The 21,979-nt window shown below is 33.9% G+C and overlaps 1 protein-coding gene and 1 long non-coding RNA gene across 4 annotated transcripts; both read left to right on the top strand.

Moving 5' to 3' along the window:
- Positions 1 to 12,553, top strand: LOC132699549 (nucleolar MIF4G domain-containing protein 1). The gene is made up of 9 exons (XM_060666334.1): positions 1 to 543; positions 602 to 1,089; positions 1,142 to 1,466; positions 4,553 to 4,871; positions 6,860 to 7,035; positions 8,067 to 8,251; positions 11,296 to 11,460; positions 11,513 to 11,644; positions 11,695 to 12,553. Exons 1-9 carry the CDS (start codon positions 102 to 104, stop codon positions 11,983 to 11,985), a joined length of 2,523 nt encoding a protein of 840 aa, XP_060522317.1. The 5' UTR covers positions 1 to 101; the 3' UTR covers positions 11,986 to 12,553.
- A 3,337-nt stretch (positions 12,554 to 15,890) lies between these two features.
- Positions 15,891 to 21,670, top strand: LOC132699279 (uncharacterized). 3 transcript variants are annotated; one of them, XR_009618491.1, is made up of 4 exons: positions 15,891 to 18,258; positions 18,318 to 18,411; positions 18,474 to 18,734; positions 19,963 to 21,670. It is a non-coding gene; the product is annotated as an uncharacterized LOC132699279 (long non-coding RNA). The 3 variants fall into 3 exon arrangements; XR_009618492.1 differs by having other exon boundaries at positions 15,891 to 17,934; positions 18,063 to 18,411; XR_009618490.1 differs by having other exon boundaries at positions 15,891 to 18,411.
- The last annotated feature ends 309 nt before the right edge of the window (positions 21,671 to 21,979 follow it).

Below are 21,979 nucleotides of genomic sequence, written 5' to 3' on the forward strand. Positions count from 1 at the left end.
CTCTCTAGCCTCTCCAAAATTTTTCTTACCGTGGAAACGGAAAGTTTTTCTTCAAAAATTACCTCTCTAATAATCCAATATCAAATCAAATAATATTAGATATGGGTGCTAAACATAAGAAAAAACCTAATATAGGAAAATTGAGCAGAAAACAGATTCGCAAGGAAAAAAGGAAAGAAAAGAAAGCAAAACGAAATGATTATAACTTAAAACGATTTTCAAAAAACGGGGATATGAAGGATAGTGTGCAGCACTTCAAAACGGAAACCAATAAATCAAGAGTAGGTTCTGATACCGGTGTGCCTGGACAAAAGGTAACTGAATTATTGGCTAATAAGGAATTGAATATGGAAGAACAGCACAAACGAGAGCAGAAACAAGTAAAGAAATTAGAAAAGGACATGAGGAAAAATAGGAAAATATTGTTAGTCAAAGAAAACTTGAAAGAAGATAAAACAATTAAAAAATTGGAAAAACAGTTAAAGTTGCATAAACGGAAATCGAAATCTATACCAAAATCTTTTGCTGCTGATGGGTTAGATTGTAAGAGTTGTTATAGTATTGATTTTATCAAGTGTTAATTTAATTTGTTTGCTTTTAGACCTTCTCGAAGTATGCAATCCAGAATATATTTCCAAAGCGGGAGCCGCGGAAAATGAGCTAGATAAAGTTAACGAAGAATTTGAAGAGGATTTCTCTTTAATGACTGAACATACAAATACAAGTAATCATGGTAGGAGCAAAATATTTTCAAATGATAATTCTTTAGAAGATTTGTCGGATTTGGAAATTGGAAATGAAAGCAGTGAATCTGATTCAGAGGAAGAAAGTAGTACTCGTGAAATATTTCAAAAAGACAAAAAAGACACAAATATTTTAAATACTGGGAAAAGTCTCAATATAAAACGAAATAAGAGACAAAATAAGATCACTGCTAAGAAAAGGAAAGTGGAAACTGAAATTAGAAATAGTGATAGTGATGCTTCAGATAATAATTTGGAATTAGAGGCAGTTGAGAACACTCCTACGGACGGAACTTGGGAGGATATCTACGGAAGATTAAGATCACAAGATGGGGGCATTGTTAGTGTGAGTAGTTGTTAACAGTTGTAAACATTTATTGAAGTTTTTTGTTTGATAGACTAATGAGGAGAAATATGTCCCACCCGCAATACGAGCTAGAGATGAATTTTCCAAGTCAGAAGACAAAAAGAGAAGTGAAAAGCTTAATCGTCTTAGAAAGCAATTAAAGGGTCTTCTAAATAGGTTGGCGGAAAGTAACATGCACAGCATATCATCTCAAGCTGAAGAGTTGTATATGAACAACAGTCGAAACGATATGAACGACACTCTAACCTCGTTGATCTTGGAGTCTGTGGTGTCAAATATTTTGACACCAGAACGTCTACTGATGGAACATGTTTTACTCGTTGTTGTATTACATGCTAATGTTGGAGCAGAAGTTGGTAAGAAAACAAATTAATTAAATTAATAATTTTTAATTACATTCAATGTTTTGAGTTTGTATATGTTATTGTGTAATTTGCTATTTACTAAGCATATCTTGGAGGGTATAATTAACAAAAATGGACTAACAGAAAGCATTTTTTTTTAAATTTTAAGGTCACTGCTGTAATTAGGAAGGGGTCTGTCTGAAAATTTCAAAATGACATTGTATAATTAATGATTTCTGAAACATTTCTCTTTTGTTTTAGTTCAGTATTTTATAACAAAAAAATTCTCATTGCTTATAATCATTATGCCATATTTTGTTATGCCACTTAAAAAGGTGTCGTTAGTCTTGGACAACACTGTTGGGTTGTCCAAATATATGATTTCTATTTTTTTGATAAACCTATAATTTATTTTTGGAAATATTAACTTTTAAGCAAGATTTTACATACCATAAATTTATTTCAGAGTAACATTGACAAAAACCAAATTGTAAAATTTTTATATCTGTTATTTGATATATTCCTGTCTGCCTTTACCAAATGTCAAAAACTTCGTAAGATAAATATTGGGAATCCATTATCTAAATAATGGAGATAAATTTTTGCTCAGGTCACTCAACCAACTATTAGAATTCCTCCAACACCAGATTTTATGCAACCATACAACCTACAAAGATGTCAGAGATTTCTAGACAAATGATTTTCCAGAAATTTCGGACTTATTTTTGAGTGTGGAAAATTTTAGTATCCCATAGTCATTCAAGAAGTATTAAGTAAAAGTAATATACATGGCGTCCCAAAAGTGTATCAGTGTATATCTCCTTTATTATTTGTTTTAGAAAAAAAAAGTTAAATACAAAAGTTATAGATGAGACTAAAAGAAACCATTTAAAATAACTTTCAGGCTAATTCATAAATATGTGGGAAAGCAAACAACTATATTCAATTCAATATTCATTTTTTTTATCAATCACCCAATATAGGGTGTTATGGTCTACGACGAGTGTTTTCAGATTTATGGCTAAAATATTCATTTTCGCAAAAAAATCTAATGAAACACCTTCCATTACTTCCATTAATCACTTCTTTACCTAAACTTAGTATTTTTTGAGGTATAGACATTAATTCGAACAAAGTAAAGAAAATTGGTCAAATTATGAAAAAATATCGCAATAAGGCAAGAAAAATAGAACTAAATAGGTAAATTTTTAATTTTGTGAAATAAATGTCCGATTAAATGGCCACCTAGATCTCCTAATCTAACAAAGATGGACTATTTTCTGTGGGAATATGTTAAAGACCAGGTGTATAAAACTGCTCCTCCAACAAAACAGAATATGAAACAGAGGATAAGAAAAACTTTTGAGTGTATCGAAGTTGGTGGGAGACATTTCCAGCAATAAATAAAGTGAAACTTGATTAAACAGTTCTTTGTTGTTTTGCAGTTTTATTCTTATTTTTTTAATATTTTCTTGAACTATTAGCAATTTAATTACTGCATTTTTAATATCCCTATATTTTTGTTTAAATCTCGGATTTAGTATATTATTTCTGCTTTACATTTAGTATTTTAGGTATGGGGAATTCTCAATAAAATTGAAAAACCATTAATATGAGTAAGGAGTAACTAAATTCAAGACAAGTATAGGATAAATGACTACCACTTGTTGGCAGAATAAAATTACAGCCGTCGGAAAGGGTGTCAAATATATAGGGTTTTAAATATAGGACATTTTTGACGAAAAAATGGCCATAAATCCGAAAACACTCAGTATAGAACAATAACATATACAGAGTGCTACATTTAAAAGAAATATCAGTTTGATTTCCCACATATTTATTACTCACCCTGTCTATTAAATGTTATTAGTAATTTTGAATTGTTTCTTTAAGTCATCTATAACTTTTGTATTTAATTTTTTCTCTAAAACTAATAATAAACGAGATATATTAGTTTGACACACTATTTGGGCACCTTGTATATTAAGATCCTTATGTATTAGTTTTTCTAATTCCTTCTAATTTTCCTCTGTGTATACAAATCATGTATCATCGGCAAATGTATAATATCGAGGTTTAAGGCTAGTAATTAGGAAACTAAAGACGCAAATATAGTAAAGCCAGGGGTCCAAGGAAGGAACCTTATGGTATACTCCGATAAATGGACATGACCAATGCTATTAGCCTTTTTATTTTAATGGTTATATTTTTTTATGACGTCGTCCACGAAATAAGTTTTGTCATACGATTTAGTTCTTAAAACCTCAATTAGTTGTTTTTCTGTATCAAATAAAAATAAAGGTTATGCTGACTAAGAAATTCTTGCAATATACCTCTTTTGCTGCTGATCAATTAGCTAAAGTGCTGTGATAACTATTATAAAACCATTGCACCCCACCATTGGTGGGGATATTTTAAGAGATTTTTTTGCCCATTTTTCATTTGACATGTCTTGATGGTATTCTAATGAGCAGTATTTAATATTTCTTGCTGAAAGTAGGAAGCAACTAAGCATGCGGTTACATTTGAAATACAGTTCAAAGGAAAATTTTGCCATCCATGCCATTGGGTATCGATCTAAAATGGAATGCCGTGTTTTTTAAATTCATTGTAATACTCAATTTAGTTCGGTTTTACTGTATCACGATATTGGTTACAACAGAAATTGAAATACAAAATGTAAGAATACATTCTGTTATGTTCGTACTGTCAATTTAGATAAAGATGTGATGCTATGAAGTAATTGCACAATTGTTCTGACTGAACTTTATCAGATGCAGAATTTTCGTCAAATATAATTTTCATTTACTTCTTCCTTATTTGTTAATCCTATCTTAAAAGTGAATCTAAAACAGAGGATAAGAGAAGCTTTTGAAACTGTATCGAAGTCGGTTCGGAAGCATTTCAAGCAATAAATAAAGGGAAACTTGATGAAACAGTTCTTTGTTATTTTGCAGTTTTGCACTAGACATGTTAGTTAGACCTGATTTTACAATTGGTTTGCCCACTTCACACCTACACCATTCCAAATATCTTTCGTTTCACAAACAGATTGACCAGTTTTTTCTACTAATCAGTTGTTTGCATTATCGTTACAGGTGCGCATTTTTTGCAAACGGTAGTTAAAAAATTAGCCGACCTCACCCAGTCAAGCCAAGAAGTCGAAGACAAACGCCTCGATAACACGGTCAATGTTCTGTCGCAATTGTACAATTTCAAAGTGTTCAATTGTAAACTGCTTTTCGAAATTTTGCACCGATTGGCCGGCAACTTCGAGGAAAAAAACGTGGAGTGCATCTTGCACGTCCTGCGTAGTGTCGGATTCGCCCTGCGCAAAGATGACCCTATATCTCTAAAGGATTTAATTTTGGAGTTGCAGAAACAAGCGGCCACCATTGTTGGCGGGAGCGTAAATAAGTAAGTATAGTTAGTCTTGGAGCATATCTATATACTGTGTTTTTTTTTTATTTCATCTCTACTGCAGTCTAGGAGCTTTATGATATACATAATTTTTTAAAAATTTTGATACAACTTAACTAAAGATTTGAAGTGGGTCAACCATTTATTATATATATTATATTAAGTAATTATTGGCAAAACGGCCATTTCAGGGGGATCAATGGGACATATCATTAGCATTAAACATTAGAAAATTATAAAATTTCGAAATGAATAAGAATATAATTTTTATTTCGCATGAATACTATTTCATAATAATAATACTGCTCTCAAATGAATAGTTTGGAATAATTTATTTTATTGTTTCATTCCATATTATAGGGTCTCAATGTTTAGTATGGATGGCACAACCAAAAACCGTCGGGTTTTTAACCCTTTTTTCTCTAATCTAATTCAAAATACTTATAAATATTTAAAAACGTATTTAAATTTTGAAAGTTGTCATTGAGGACTTATTTAATTTTGTTTTATGGTATGGACGGGACGAATGGATGGGACAAAATGAAAATGGTAATATATATACTCTTTCTTCATTTTTTAATTTTAAATTTAAAAAATACAATAAATTAAAAATGAACAGATGCTCTAACCCTAAATATGTATCGAACACTTTTTAATGGCAACTATTTTCAAGTAACACAAACTGGTTTGACTCATTAACAGTCTTTGATTATAAAGTGCCTTCAACAAGTGGCAAGATTTAACTCCTTCCAATGACATAACGATGTTCAATATCAATATTAGATGCAAACAACACGTTAATATTCTTCTTATTGATTTTCTACCTTGAATTTTCTCCCATGGGACATTGCGAAGAACTTTCACACACACTCAAAATCTTGATCCCAGAAGCATAAATTTGTTAATATAAATTTGTTCTTCAATTGTGCCGTACACCAATCAACTTAGGGACAAATGTCAACTTCTTAACCACTGAATCATTTTCAGACAAAAATAGAGGTAATTTTGTGGGGATTAAGATTGTCACTAACCACAGCAAAGGAGTGATAGTTACTGGAGACCCATACTACGCCAGTGAATACTGTAACTTGTTGATGGCTCCAATGGGCAAGTTGAATTTCATCAAATTTACTTGAACAACAGGTTTAATATTTTGGCGAATTTTAAACTGTCCTAAAGATCCTTGAAGGGAACTTAGAGCCACGCTTGGAGGCCATTTTATTTCTAAAACTGAGAGCCTGCCAATTTCTCCATTTTATTTGCAATACTAGGTCGGCATTTTGAATGACACTCAAAAGTATCAATCCATATTCCATGTCATTAATGTAATTAATGTTCCAACACAGAACCAAGAGTTGACTCTTTTGGGATATTGTTTAATTTCCTCGTGAGCGCTTTCTGAAAAATTATTAAAAATAGCATTGTATTTGCACATGCACACGGTATGCGGCATATCCCGAATTACCAATAAGTATTTTCTTTACAACTGTTAACATGTTCTGTGATATAGCTAAGTTATAAATATACACAATATCCAAAAAAAGATTGTTGGTCCATTTGAAAAAACATGCTTTTAGGGACGGATGCAATAAAAAATTCGAACTGACCCAGTATATTATAGAGTAAATTATGTAGATAAATCTTTCGCAAACTGCGATGTCATATTTTGGAAAAAATGGACGAACGATAATTAATATTTCCTAAAGCACATTGATAAAATTGTAATAACATATTAAATGACATTTTAGATTGCGAGGTTGCCATATGTTATTGTTAGAAGCGGCAACTCTGAATCGCCCAAGCAAATTTAATTTTTCGAAATCCTAACCTTCAAGAAGAATTTCCTCGATTCTCCGTGAATTACTTTAGGAGGTATTTGTGACTTTTGCAATATATTTTACCACATGTTTTAAGCTTTTATCCATTACCTATTGGATTGGTTATCGTCCTTTTTTCTTATTGCTTATTATTATTTGCGCTTTCAGCTCTAGAGTGAAATTTTTATTGGAAATACTGATGGCGATAAAGAATAACAACGTCGCGAAAATTCCGAATTACGATCCGTCGTATTCCGAACACCTGAAGAAGATAATGAAAAGTTTTATAAGAAAAGGCAATTACGTCACGCAGCTGAACATTTCCCTAGGCGATTTGCTAAAAGGTATTTTTTTTTCGATCCTTTATACCTATACGGCGGTGTTTCAAAAAACCTACCCCTACCCCTCGGGAGATTCGTCATCCAAAATAAAATTTATATAAACGTATAAACATGCGTATGCTGGAAAAAACATCTATTACTCCATCGAAGCCATCTTATCTACAGGGCGTCCAAATAGTGTGTCAAAGTATATCTCGTTTATTATTTGTTTTAGAGAGGAATGTTAAATAGAAAAGTTATAAATGAGATTGAAAGACACAATTTAAAATTATTTTCAAACATACAGGGTGAATCATATATCATATAATCATAATCACACACTGTAGGGGTTGTTATGGTCTATACTGAATGTTTTTCGGATTTATGGCTATTTTTTCAATAAAAATGTTTAACACTATATTTTTGGCAGTACTGTTATTTATGCTATACTTGAAATTTGAATCTTTTACACAGAGTGAGTCAAAATTACAAATGTTTTTTGGTAACTATTAGCAAAATTATATATAAATATAAAAAATATTGTCCCTAAAGTCAAATACTGTTAAAATTGTTTTTTTTTTTAAGTTAAGCAGTACATAATTTTATTTTTGTTTGTCGTGGTTTGTGGTCCATCAATGGCACATAATATGTGCCCATGCCCAATTAAAGTGTTTTTTAAAGGCTTTATTAGACAAAATTATATTTACCATAAAAATTAAAAATAACATTAAATGAATAAAACATTAAAAAAATAAATGTTTTACAACAGCTAAAATCGGTCCGCTCATTGCGTCACCCAGATTGTAGAATACCTGCTCAAGAATGATTGTTTTCTTTTTATGTTTTTTATTAGTTTTTTTTGTTTTTTTTTCAACTCCAGGATTTTTTTATTTTATTTTTTGTTAATGATTTTGCAAGTATCTATTTGAATATTACTTTCAGGGAACTTAAACTATTTGTAATTTTTTTCAACTTCTTTTCTGCAACCATAAGGCTAAATTTTGTGATACTTTGTGTATGATTTTGTTGCGAAATAAATATTATTATTTATTCAGCTGAAGAACGGGGACGGTGGTGGATAGTTGGTTCGGCATGGACCGGAACTTCAGATGCTCCCGAAAAGAAAGATATTCTGCAGAAATCGGACAGCTTCTCGCAGAAACTGTTGGATCTGGCTCGGCGACAAAGAATGAATACGGACGCCAGAAGAGACATTTTTTGTGTTGTCATGTCTGCAGAGGTATTCTATTTCTTATGGTACTTATTATGGTCATACGAAAATAATTTATTTTAAATTAAAAACTTTTCGTTGGTGTAAGAAGTAAAAATTGTGTATAAGCAAGGAGTTTCTACAGCTTTAAACAGGTCAATTTCATTTTTTATGATTAAATAAAACCAGATTTTCTATCATCTACCACTTTCGGTGTAAGCGCTCAAAATGTGAAGCCCGAATTTTGCCAATGGATTTGAGTTTAGAATAGCTTAAAGAGGAAGGATTTTAGAAAACTTGCTGAAATTAATAAAGCATTTTTTTGTAAAAATAAAAAGTGACAAAGGGTTACTCAATAAAATAATAATCAATACTTGCAATGATAAAAAATATGTATTATTAATAAAAAATAAAATGTATGAGATAAAACACTAAAGTAAAACTGTTATATATATACTGTAATTAAATTAGAAAAAAAATTAAGTAAATCGGCCAAGAGAAATTATTTTAATCTTAAATTTTAAACCCACTTTTCTGCATTTTTTTTGTGTTAGTGACACTTAGTGAACACTGTTTTAAGTTTGAGACAAATTCAAATCTTTTTTGTTAGATGCTTTTTACTTTATTTCTGATAGAAAAGTGGTGGGGGGGGGTGCTCCAACATTTCCGGAAATAAATAATAATAATTCCACAATGGCTTAATGGAGTCGTTAAAACGGGTTTGAACCTGCCACCAGATGGCATTCTCTGAGATAATGGCAAAAAAATAGTTTTCTAAAAAGAAATTAAGTGAAACACGAATTTTTTTGCGCCATTAGCGCATTAGATAGTCAAACAAGTGCCCAATAACTAAGTGAAAACTGCATCTCCATATCTTTATCCCAACCTTACTCTAAAAAATTCCAAACTTCGCTTCTCTTCTCGTTTGTGAAGGAATGTTTTCTAATAAAGGGGACAACCTTACCATTAAAAGAAGATGGTGTAGCGAACCACCACTGCACCGATGCCATTATATATTAACCGCAACGCCTCGAGACGGCCAGACGCATAAAAAAAACCCCTTGATCCCGCTCGGACCCCGGCACGTCGCGACAAGTCCGAATTCCGACACGCGAGTTCCGGTTCGACGGCGCTGCGTAACGGACGCGAAGTTTAGTTTTATTTTCGTTTTCACGCATTCGTTCATTCTTTTGTAACTGTTTGTTAAAGTCACGCATAACTTAGTAAAATTAGTAATAAGTCTGTTCCGTGTTTTCGTGCTTTCGTATTTTACCCGTACTTTACCCCTAGATGACCCCGTTCTCTTACAATGGCCTTACAATTCGATCACCCAAAATATCACTCCAGACGTTCACACTCCGTGATAATTCATATCACTCATGCAATGAGAATTCACTGGCGACCAATAATGTATATTATGCAAATTAACTACACCAATGATCGAAAAAGTAGCTTCATAGGTCCATAATATTCAAGATAAGATAACGACACAAAGTTTATTAAAATCCATTTTGGAGTTTATTTCCGGAAATGTTGGAGCCCCCCCAGAGATAGAGTAAAAAGCATATAAGAAAAAAACTTTAAAATAGTGTTTATCTAGTAGTATCAGTATGGGGACATAAATTACATCCTTACTATAGAGCAAACTAGGTTTAGCTGTACGCATCAATTTTAAGGAACCCATACTCAAGACGAAGTAATTCTGCAGGCAAAACATGGTTGAAGCTGTTTCTGGCTCGTCATCCTAACTTATCCAGCCTGGACAAAACGTTTATGGGTGAAGAAATCCATGTATTAATGTGAGTTAATGCCCGAGCTATCACTTATTATGACATAGCAAGTATTTTTGGTCGTCCATATGTTCGAAGCCAGTATGCGGAACTGGCTATCAGTGGCTTTCGAACAACAAGGATTTATCAGCTTAATCCACATGTCTTTAATGATCAAGATTTTATTGAAACAACCCTAAACGATAAACCATATAATGACCATTCCACACAGGATAACGGAAAGGCAACAGTAGTACCAACTGAAAATCCGAAAAATCGAGAACATCAATCGTTCATTCCAAATCTACTTCCAGGTCCTTCGACTGCTCCCGCTTTTATAACATCGGAAAATATTAGTCCAATACCTCGTTTAAATAGAACAAACAGCAACATTGGAAGAACAGCTACTAAGGCAGCTTTATTGACAGCTTCCTCATATAAACTGGAATTAGAGCAATCATTTAAGGGGAAAAAAGGAAAGAATCTTAAGACAAATAAAAGAGTAAAATAAATTTTGGAGCTAAAGTCAAAGAAAACAACTTGTAAATCAGGAGAATAGTCCAGTTCTGAGAAAGGTAGCTCAAATGAAGATCCTGAACCTTCAACCCAAGAAAATGCAGCATGTTTATATTGTGATGACTCATTTTTGGAGGATGCTTGTGGTGAATTATGGATTCAGTGTGTTTCTTGCTCGCAATGGGCATGAAGATTGCTCTGAGGTAGAAGAAGACATTTTCATATGGAAGTTTTATAGTAGCCGTTAATGTTATAGGCCAAAACTGGGTTTTGATTTATTTTGTTATTATTATTACACTAGTTTTTACAAAAGCAGAATGTTGTAGCATGTAAGAATCATTTTGGTCCATCTTAAATACTAGTCGTCCGTGGTATAATACTTTGTTAAAAATTTAAAATATTTTAATGTTTTTCAGGAAATTACTGTTTATTCATTTCATTAAATTTTTTGAAGGACTTGACTGATCGAAATAAAGAACTAACCCTAGGATATTTTTTATTTACTTTTATTTTAAAATATCCTTACAGTAGTCCATGTTTCGAGAACCTAGTCTACTAATAAAAATAATGCTGAAGTTAACCGAGATCTTCGTTTATTTATTCTTTTAATGTTGGTAAAAAACCTTACATGATTGAGGGAAAAGAAGGACTAAATTATACAGAATCAAATGTCAAATCAAAATCAAGTTTCAAAAGTTTACCAATTGTTGGCCCATGTTATTGTCCTAGCCATTTGCGCGAAAGGCTTTTTTAAATAAGGAAAATTAAACAAAATTGTGCATATTGCAGGATTATCTGGACGCTTTCGAGAAGCTTTTAAAATTAGGCTTAAAAAATCAGCAGGAACGGGACATTATTCACGTCTTGCTCCACTGCTGCCTGCAGGAAAAGACCTACAACCCGTACTACGCGGTGCTTGCCCAGAAATTTTGCGACTACGATAGGAAGTTCCAGGTAGGGTGCAATGTTACGCAATATGAAAAAAAAAAAACGCTCTTCGTTTTAGATGACCATCAAATACTCCGTTTGGGATAAATTAAAAGCCCTCGATGATCACTCGGGTCAGCAAATTTCGAATCTGGCCAAGTTGTTGATTTATTTGTTCCTGCAAAAAGGTCTACCAATATCCACCTTAAAGGTAATCAACTTTTCACGAAATATACCGTCCGTTCTATGACAAATTTTCAGATTGTGGAATTTGGCGAACTGGACAAAATAACTCTGAGGTTAATCCGTCAAATACTACTCGGAATTCTGTTGCACGATAATTCAGAAGAGTGCCGGAGTGTGTTCGAGAAAGTGGCGTATTCAGATAAGCTGAAAGTCTTTAGGGAGAGTTTGCGGCTGTTCATCCATCATTTTTTGCTAAAAAATTTGAAAGCGGGAACGGTACCAGAAGATCAACGGCAGTTGCTGCACGAGAGGGTTGAAATGATTGAGCAAATTTTGTCAGTAAGGGACTCGAAGTTTAGTTTTTAAAGATTAAAAGTGCATAAACTCCAAGCCGTTTTAGTTTTGGTTAGTTAAACTTTGAGTGGAGTTTAAAGTGCAAGTTGCAAACCTTTAATCCTGATTTCAAGCTCCCAAACTCTGTTCAACTCATCCCATTTTTCTGGAGCCTACGCTTCACTGCACAACAAACGGTCGATATAATACAGTTGTGCCAATCCTCGAAGCATTGCTGGTAAGCGCTTCCTGGTATAGCATTGAGTTTTTCCACCGATGTTTTCTTTATGTCGTCAATTTTTCCAAACCTCCTACCTTTTTGAGGCATGATTGCGGTTTTGTTTTTGGGCAAAAGGTTAGACACAAGCAACGATGAGTGAGCAGGTGCATTATCGTGATGCAAAATCCATTGTTTTCCTACAATTCCGGGAATTTTCTTCGAATTGCTTCTCGCAAACGGCGCAAGACTTCAAGGTAATACTCTTTATTGACCGTACGACTTTATGGTAAGAACTCTTGGCATACTTAGCCACCATAATCAAAGAAAACAGTAAGCAAAACCTTGACATTTGATGGAACGTGACGTGCTTTTTTCGGTCTTGGCGATTCTGGGTTCTTCCATTGGGACGACTGAGCTTTGGTTTCGACGTCATAGCCATATACCCATCGTTCGTCGATAGTAATGACCTTTTTCAGCATATCAGGATTATCATTTAACAGCTCTAGAGCGTTGCTCCTTCAAAATTATGTAGATTTGCAACAAATTTTGTTGCTACGCGTTTCATGTCCAAAAACTTCGGAATAGAAATGCCGACGTCTTTGGCCACTTCTCTAATAGTGATTCGACGATTTTTCAACACGCTTCACAATGAGGTTCGTTATCGGCGCCTTCTCAGCCATTTTGGCTTGTACCACTTATAAACATTTTTTTGGCTCGAAGTATATTCACTATATGCCGTCGTCAACATTTGAAGTGTTGTGCAGCACTGTATTCCATTTTATACACAAAATTTTATGCAAATTCTTTGTTCAATTTTTTTTGACAGCAGAAAATCGGCGAGCACACAAAACACTTCTAACGTTTCTGTCTCACAAAAAAAAGTGCAAACTCGCTGAAACTGTGAGCATATGTTAGGAACATGTGTACCAACATAACAAAAAAAAAATATCGATGACTGAATGTAGGTACGTAGCCCGACCAATTACAATAGTCACCTTACTTTTTGAACAGACCTTGTATGGTATACAGACTCCACCACGATCTACGCCCTCTCCTATCGAAGCTTAGCGATCCAAAGGGCATTAGTAGCTTTTTGCATAATTTTTGTAGACCATGTCGTGAAATCCTGTGAGTAAGGAGCGGAAAGAATGCAAGCGAAACACCCCAACATACTTTCATCAATTACTGCTATTAAAGCTCTTTCAAATTTATTAAACATTCCCTGTACCTAAACTTAGATTTTTTTGAGGTTTTTACGAATATAATTTTCAAAGCTCGCAAGAATGTAAAAGATTGAGAACAAAATAAATATTACCTGAACAGGTTTTAAATGACCATAGCAAGTTAATATATAGTACATAAAGACCTTATTTTCAATTTTTTAAAGGAAATATTCTTTAGTAGGAAAACAAAAAGTACGTAATTGCATTCACCAATTTCTCTTCATCTCGGTGATCTTCATCTATGATATTTTAGAAAAGTTGATAGCTGCCACTTACCAAAAAAGTTCTAAATGGTATTATGAGATTTCATTATCGCATTTTGGATTTGTTATTTCATACTGTAATGAAATGTAACTAAAACTGTATACTGATACGAATAGTTCTGAGTCTAAAAATACCAAGGCATTTTTAGAATCCTTCGCAGACAGTGACATTTTTCAAAGGGTTGTAACCAGATCAAAAGGTTAGCAAAAGAGCAAAATGCAAACTCAAGCTCAAGCAAATATGTTTTTGCTAATCTCACAACTACGAATTGTGGTTTTCATGTCGTGAAAAAAAAAAGTTTCATGCGTAATAATAATAGTCTTTATCAAGATTACATGGGCGAAGCCTGGCTTTAAAATCACTCACATTTAACCCATATCTAAATACAGTCTACGCAGTAAGCAGTAAGTAAAATTAAGCATAAAACAGTGATATATGTACCTTAAACCACACATCAAGGAAGAACTTTTTATAACACATAAATTTACAATTGATTTTTGCAATTTAAGTTTTGCATGGACCAGGAAGCTTTGATTTGAGAACGTGAACATCTAAATATTGTAGTTCTATGTAAGGCAACTGTGTGAGTTTGGATTGATTTCCTAAATACCAATTTGTCGTGCAAATATGTAGGAATGCTGGAATTTACCATACGTTTCAAAGAGCACAGAAAATTTGTACTTGAAAACATTTTTCATTTTTAACCAATTTTAATTTTTGAATGCTCCGGTTATATGGTCAAATTTGCGTAAGTTCGAAATAAGGCAACAAGTATTCTGAATTTTTTGTAGCCGATAAGAGGTCACAGTATCTAAGCATTATTGCAGTAAGACAAAGATTTGCATGTTATACGAAAATACATCAATCTCAATCTCGTATAACACTGTTTAAAGACATCAATATAAAACCCATATTTTTATCATACTCTACAACTTGAATAGGTTTATTTTGTACATATAATTTCATCCTGACTTGATGTTGACTTTCTTTCTCATAGGAGCAAAAATAATGAGATTACACTTTTTAAGCGTAAATTATGGCCCTGCGCATAGTTGGCTATATTTTCTAAATCCCTATTCATGATGTTCAGTGCATATGCACAATGGTCGCACTGATAACTATGACACAATTGGGTATCATCAGCAAAAAGCATATCCGACGTATAAGTCCAAAATAATAAGGGCCCAATACTGAGCCCTGTGGCAATCCAGAAGAATCTAAGCTGTAGCCATAGACTTGTCACTTGCTCTCAAGATTTCGTCACACAAGTGCAGTTAGAGAGTAACCGTGCTATGTATTTTATTAGAAGCAGATTTGTGAATTGGAAGCAACTTTTGTACAGAATCTGTAAGAAGTTAGTATTAGTATTCTTGGGAATTGGTACGACCATTGCCTTTTTCTACAAAGCTGGGAAATATCCGAGTTCACTAAATGACAAGTTGCTGGCATACATAACTTTACCATGTCCAATGTGATTCCGTCCACTACCATAGCACCAGATTTTATTTCTGATACGATTTCGGTAATATGAGAATTTTTAATAAATTGAAAAGTAAAATTAGTATTATAAAAAGTTATGGTTGATGCGCATTTGTTATCACTATTGTCGAACAAGGAGACGAAAAACGATTAATTTCTTCTGGATTATCTAAATTTGGTGGTATCTCTACATTTATCTTATTTTTCTGGATGTTCATGTCTTTTAGACTTTTGTAAAATAATGAAGAGTTTTTTTGTCGCAATTCTATATACGCTTTTTTTCTCTTTCAATTAAAGTCTTTGTAAAATTGCGGAGTTGTCTGTAATGTTCCCATGATTCTGGTGTTTCATGTTTTTTATCACTTGCTTTTTACAAAACTTCTGGATTCCTCCTGCGTCGGTTTTTGCTTAGTCGAAATTGCTGACGTTTCGCCAATTAGAGCTTGACTGAAACAGTTTCAGTCAAGCTCTGAAGAAGCCAACAGGATGATTGGCGAAACGTCAGCAATTTCGACTAAGCAAGAACCGACGCAGGAGGAATCCAGAAGTTTTGTAAAAAGCATTACAGTAGTCTGTGCAAGTTTCTTTGAAAAATTTTGTATCACTTGATAGAACTTTATCTGTTTCATAATCATTTTTAGGGTTGAAGTTAACCATGAGGCTTCGTTATACGAGCCTCGCAAAGAGAGGCGCTTGGGCACTTGGAGAACAGTTGTAATAATTGAGCAAACAAACTTTATACATACCAGCTGACCTAAGTTTTTAAAAATCGTGTTCTTAATACTTGGCTTCATTTTAATGAAACTTATACTATTGCTTGACGCAATACGGGCCTTCCTTCAGTGCCATCAAGATAAGTTAACGTGAAGTCGTCTTAGTAAGTAATCTAAAAGAAAAATTCGTTGAAAATTAAAAACCGTTTGTCTGCTTGTTGATGGAATACTTAAATCAAGAAATAAACTTCACTAAATTGATTTTACATATTAGATGGGGATCATCGGAGCCCTCAATTTTTTTACACTAAGAGCGTGCTAAATTTTATTGAGTAATTAATAAAAAAACAATTTTCTTTTTATACCTTGACTATCTAATATATCCTAATATTACGGAAACGGAAACTAAATATACGGAAATGTAAATCCAGTACAGTTAAGGTTTTTACTTTCTGCTATGCAATAAGGGAATTAAAACACTGTGATTATTTGAGCTACCTCAGGATCTATTTCAAACAGCTAAGATCACTTACTGTAATGAAAAAAGCCAAAAAGTATAAACGAAAATAAGAAGGATCCTAAAATTGTTCAGAAGCTAAACTATTTATGGCTCACCATGTTGTATCAAACGTCTACTTTAGTGAATAGAAAGCAATTGTCATTATTATTGTGGAGTTCAGATTACTCGGATACTTTTATCTCTAGTAATATATAGTTGAACTGCGATTTGACACACGAAAATTATGAAAGAGCAGTACATATGTATGTATGTATTTACATAATATATGTACATAAAAATGTCTGGTATATGTACCCAGTATATATAAACATATAAATACATATATATGTACATATTAAAGTTTACTCTTTCACTGGAAAAAAGTCAGTTATTTGTGACTGACGACCGGATTTCTTATTTTGGTTTTCAACAAAAGCTTCAATTTTATTTAAATAATCATAGAGGGAATCGGTTGTGTATTCACTGGTTTTCAAATAGGAATGCAAGACAATCAACGAATTTTCAACCAATTCATTTGAAGGTGGTTGCTGAGAATCATCTTCCAATTCCTCCTTCGCAGTCATTTTCGATGTTTAACTGTACCGATTCGGATCTGCGAAATTCGATAATATCTTCATCAGTATGAAACTCTGAAGTAACAATATCCTCATCCACATATATAAAATCGTTGATGTTGCTACCTTCTGCTATACCTCTAATGTTTGTCTAAGCTTTAAACTCAATTTCTATTTGGATTTCGTCTTCACACTTTTCTTTCAGGCGTTCACTTAGGAAAATCAAGGGAATCTCATCTTCTTCCCATTCAGAATACTGACCAAAACCGGCTTTTTTAAAACAATTGGAAATTGTTTCAGGCTTCCATGCGATAGTTACATCGTCAATACAATCCATTAGTGTAATGTTATTGTTTTTGTTTTCTTCGAAACGGTCCATTGCGATGATGACTGCATGTTTATTTTTCAAAATTGTAGACACTGTACTTGCCGAAATCCCATACTTCACAGCTACATCTTTATTTTTTGAGTCACTTTCCACTTCTTTTATAACCTTGAATTTTTGATCAACAGACAAAGCTTTTAAAGTACGTTTCGATGACATATCAACAAATGCAAAAATCCAAAAATGTCTTTAATATAATGTGTAAATTGAATAGAGACAGCATTTTTCACTTAGTATTAACCAGTAAGTCATACAAGTGAACTTAGCAAGAACAGAAACTGAACTGTTTGCATAGATACGTTAAAAAGACAGGTTAAGATCGGTCGTAATTATTGGGTCCCCCGAGAAAATTCGACTTATCGAAGTTGGCACCAAATGTCTCGTTCGAGTGATCAAGATATTCGAATAATCAAAGTTCGAGTAATCAAGAGAAACTAACACACATTTCCTATTTTTGACGCTATTGCCAACCAATTTGGTTCGACTTATCAAAAATTCGAGTTATCGAAGTTCGACTTATCGAAGTATTATTCATAGAAAATTACGCACCCAAACAAAAAGAAAGCTCCCTGAAGATAATCTTGGTCAAAACACAAAACATCATGTAGAAGAAATACAGAAAAAGTATGTACGATAAAGCAGAAACTGAATTAATATCAAAGCAATTTCTTAAAATCACTACAGGAATAAGTGAAAAGTTTCATTCATTTTTCTTTTATTTATAAGAATGATATTTTCGAAAATTTTTGTAGGTAAGTTCCTCCACAGAATCAAAATTTGTAGGAACAAATTGTGTAATCTTTTTTCAACTTATATGTTTAACTTGCAACCTGAGCAAATAGCAAATGAGTCTAGAACGTTTGTGCCCAGCGTTGCCAAATTGTGAGCTAACTGAAGGTACTATTTATCTAAAATAAGATAAATGTGAAGCCGTCTGGTTTACAAAAGGTAGGAGAAGAGCCCCGTCATTAAATATAAAAAGAGATAGTAAGGAAATTGCTTTTAAGCACCATGTAAAATATTTAGGAGTGGTGCTACAAAACATTTGAAGTGGAATATAGCTGTGATAAACCAAAGAAAGCAATTAATATAATGATATGCGTAAGTAGATTTTCATGGGGTGCAGCGCAAATCTTAATGACCTTATTTCATACTCTGATTAGAACTCCCACCTAGATTATGGCTCCATTTTCCAATAACAAGACTGCACTTAACAAGCTTAACGTGATCCATTTTGAAGGTTTGAGAATAGCGCTGAGATGTATGAGGTCAACCCCAACGAATGTTTAGCTGGCGGAAGCATTGGAACTGGACCTAGATACAAGGAGGAGAAAACTGGCAGTGTCCTTTCTGGCTGGAGTCCTAGTCATTGCGGACCACCCTTTAACAGACCTCATAGATAATCTCCGAAATTACTGTAGTAGGTAAGGAGGTGATTTAGATAGAGATGATGATAGAATAGCGTGTGCCCCCTACCTGGCCCAGGCATTTAATATGTATTTGTCTTACCGTAACAAACTGTACTCGAGTGCGACTTTCCCGTGCTTTAACGTAGACTATGTTAACTCTATTGCCCCGATCGAACCACTTAAGGTAAATATAAATAGAGAAAATGTGGAAGCCCATTTTAGAGAGAAAGTAGAGAAATATATCCAAACACGTTGTTTAGTGAGAGGGTTGGATTTGGTGTTTATATACCAAATATTAATTATAAATTTTTGGCAAAACTTCAGAAAGAAATGTGTATTGCCACGGCAGAGACGATAGCAATAATGGAGGGCCTAAGAGTTGCTCTACAAAGAGCCTTTACAAAAGTTATTATTTTATCAGAATCTCTAAGCGGGATTTCTAAAATTTCAAATAGAAATTACGACACTAAAATGGACTACATAACGCTACAGGTCCTAGAGATGATGATGAGGGCTAAAAGTATGGGAGTAGATGTTACGATGCCCTGGATACCGGAGCACTCGGGTATTGAAGGTAATGAAAAAGTGGATACTTTGGCTAAAATAGGAAAAGACCTAAACATCCCCTTGAATATCAAACTGGACATACAATTCTTAGAGATATTACTAATGGTTTTCGAGAACGGTGCAAAAACCCAATACAAGACAAAGGTAAAAGATATAGTAAGGTTCCTAATAGAAGATGGTTTTCTGAGCTTGCCTACATAGACAGACGCCATATAACTACTATAATTAGAATGAGAACTGGGCACTGCGCGGTGGGGGAACACCTGGTCCGGATGGGGGTTAGGGACTCTCCTTTCTGCGAAGGTTGAGAACCTTAATCATATATTTTTCGAGTGCCCTATAACAAAGGTCCCGGGTGTGGATTTATACGTAAACTTTAGAAATTTCGGACTTAACTGTCCACTTTGTGTTGAAAATATGTTAAGCACCCCGAGTGCGGAGATCATACAAATGGTCATATGTTTTTTAGATTATAATAGGATAAAACTTTAAATTAGGAGTCGAGGTCGGACATCTTCTCTCTAGTAACAGTACTAGGGAATTTTAAATTGTATGTATTTTATTCTGTTGTTTTGTCTCAGATCTGACGAGCCTGGTCCCATGGTCCATCCTAGGCTAGGAACGCCCGTCCCAAGTTCCATAGTGCTGGAAATTGTTTGTCTTTTTTTGTTTTTAGATGTTAGTCTTGCCTGTTTGTCTGTGGTTTTTGTGAGCTCTGAACCTGCCTACTAACGGACCCTGTCTCCTTAACAACGTTAGATGCCTCTTAAATAGAAACAGAAGTCTGAAAAGTAAACTTCCCCAGGAGAAGATTCTCGATTATCTGGGCTAGTTCTAAATAGAGCTGGCAAATTGCCTAGTAGCGGCGCCAACCCCAAAAGAAGAAGAAGATCTAAAATAAGTGTAGAGGTTCGGGCCAACCTATTGACCTCTAGGATAAGCTACAGGAAAATGAAATTTTTGTCGGCCCAGGCGATAGTGTAGGATTCTTGGTTTTACTTCTAAATCTGTCAAAATAACTCTATGTACACTAGGAAACGTTGGTCCTCCGGAGCTGACCAACTCCTTTTATTCTACGAGGTCACCAATAACCCTTTACATTTATATATGTACTATTTGGCAGACTTGTTATCAGTTCAGAAGAATACGGTCTAAAGGATAGCACATAGATCCTTAGAAATACTTAAGGAAGTTGCTCAGAACTCTGAACTGACCTGAACATAAAAGGTAGTACAACGGAAACGGAATAGACATCCTAATTTATCACTCTTATATCTAGTTGTTTTTATGGTGAAAATAGGCAAACAATTCTTCTCTCATTTCCTTCTTTGATTTTTGCTACATGTGTGCTAAATGTCATCAAAAAAACTTTCCGCGGAAAAAACATAACATTAAAATAGAACGTTAAATGAATATGTTATTACTGCTGGAGTTTCTGATATTTATTTATATTTTTTATTATTGTGATAGACCGCTTAGTTTGTTACATTTAAGATTAGAACCTTGTATGCAGGTCAAAAGGTGGAAACTTTTGCGTGATAGCTTTTGAAATTTAATATGGTCATGTCGAAGTCTGTGGTTTTTTCTTAGAGCTCCGAAACTTCATATCTTCATAACTTCATAACTAGCCAACCAAAATATTCGATTCGAACGACTGATTACCGCCCCATGTATACAAAATCTTATAGACATCCTTACTCCATGAACTTAGGGATACAATCTCAAATCTAAAAACTTGTGGATAATAAAATTATGGTTCCTTCAATTTCGCCATATTTGACACCGGTTTGGATAGTCCCGAACAAAGTCGATGCATCTGGAAAGAAAAAGTATGACATGGTAGTCGACTATCATCGCATTAACGATGTCACCATCGAAGAGAAATACCTTCTATCGACGATTGAAGAAATCTTGGACAATCTTGCCCTTAACCTGACCCAAGGATTGCATCAAGTTAAAATGGATCTAAAATCCATTCATTAACGTAAACAGTAAATCAAGGTCATTTTAAGGATCTCCGGATGCCGTTTGATCGGATAAATGCACCGGCCATCTTCCATCTCATGATGGACCAAGTTCTCATTGAATATCTCTACAAATTCTGCTTTGTTTATATGGACGACGTCGTAATTTTCTCTTTCTGAACATATCAACCATATTCACATAATTTTTGAAAAACCAGAGAAATCGGAAATTCTCTCTAGAGAAGTTCGATTTTTAGGACACATAATAACCCCAGAAGCTGTTAAAACCAATCGCTGTAAAAAAACAAATTGGTGTAACCTAATCTAATCCCTAAAACCGAAAAGGAGGTAAAAGCATTTCTAGGCGTGGTAGGATATTGCCGTAGGTTTATTAAAGCTATTATGAAAATTACCTTTCCATTAAGTAAGTGTCTGGAAGCACAGTCGATGTAAATAATCAAGAATATCACTTCCTTCAGTATTCCGATTTTTGGAAATCTTTAAGCTTACTACCGACGCCTCGAATATAGCAATTGGCAGGTTACTCTCTCAAAATGATCACTCTATAGCTTTCTACTTGTGCACTCTCGATACAGCCGAGAGACATTCTACCATTGAAAAAGAGCTTTTATAGCTCCACTAAACATTTTCGTCCATATTTATACTGTCAAAAGTTTGTCGTCGACCGACCACAACCCACTAGTATGACTGTCAAAGTTAAAAGAACCA

This window comes from Cylas formicarius, unplaced genomic scaffold (genome assembly GCF_029955315.1).
Source record: "Cylas formicarius isolate icCylForm1 unplaced genomic scaffold, icCylForm1.1 PGA_scaffold_3__17_contigs__length_32017465, whole genome shotgun sequence".
In the NCBI taxonomy this organism is placed as follows: Eukaryota; Metazoa; Arthropoda; class Insecta; order Coleoptera; family Brentidae; genus Cylas; species Cylas formicarius.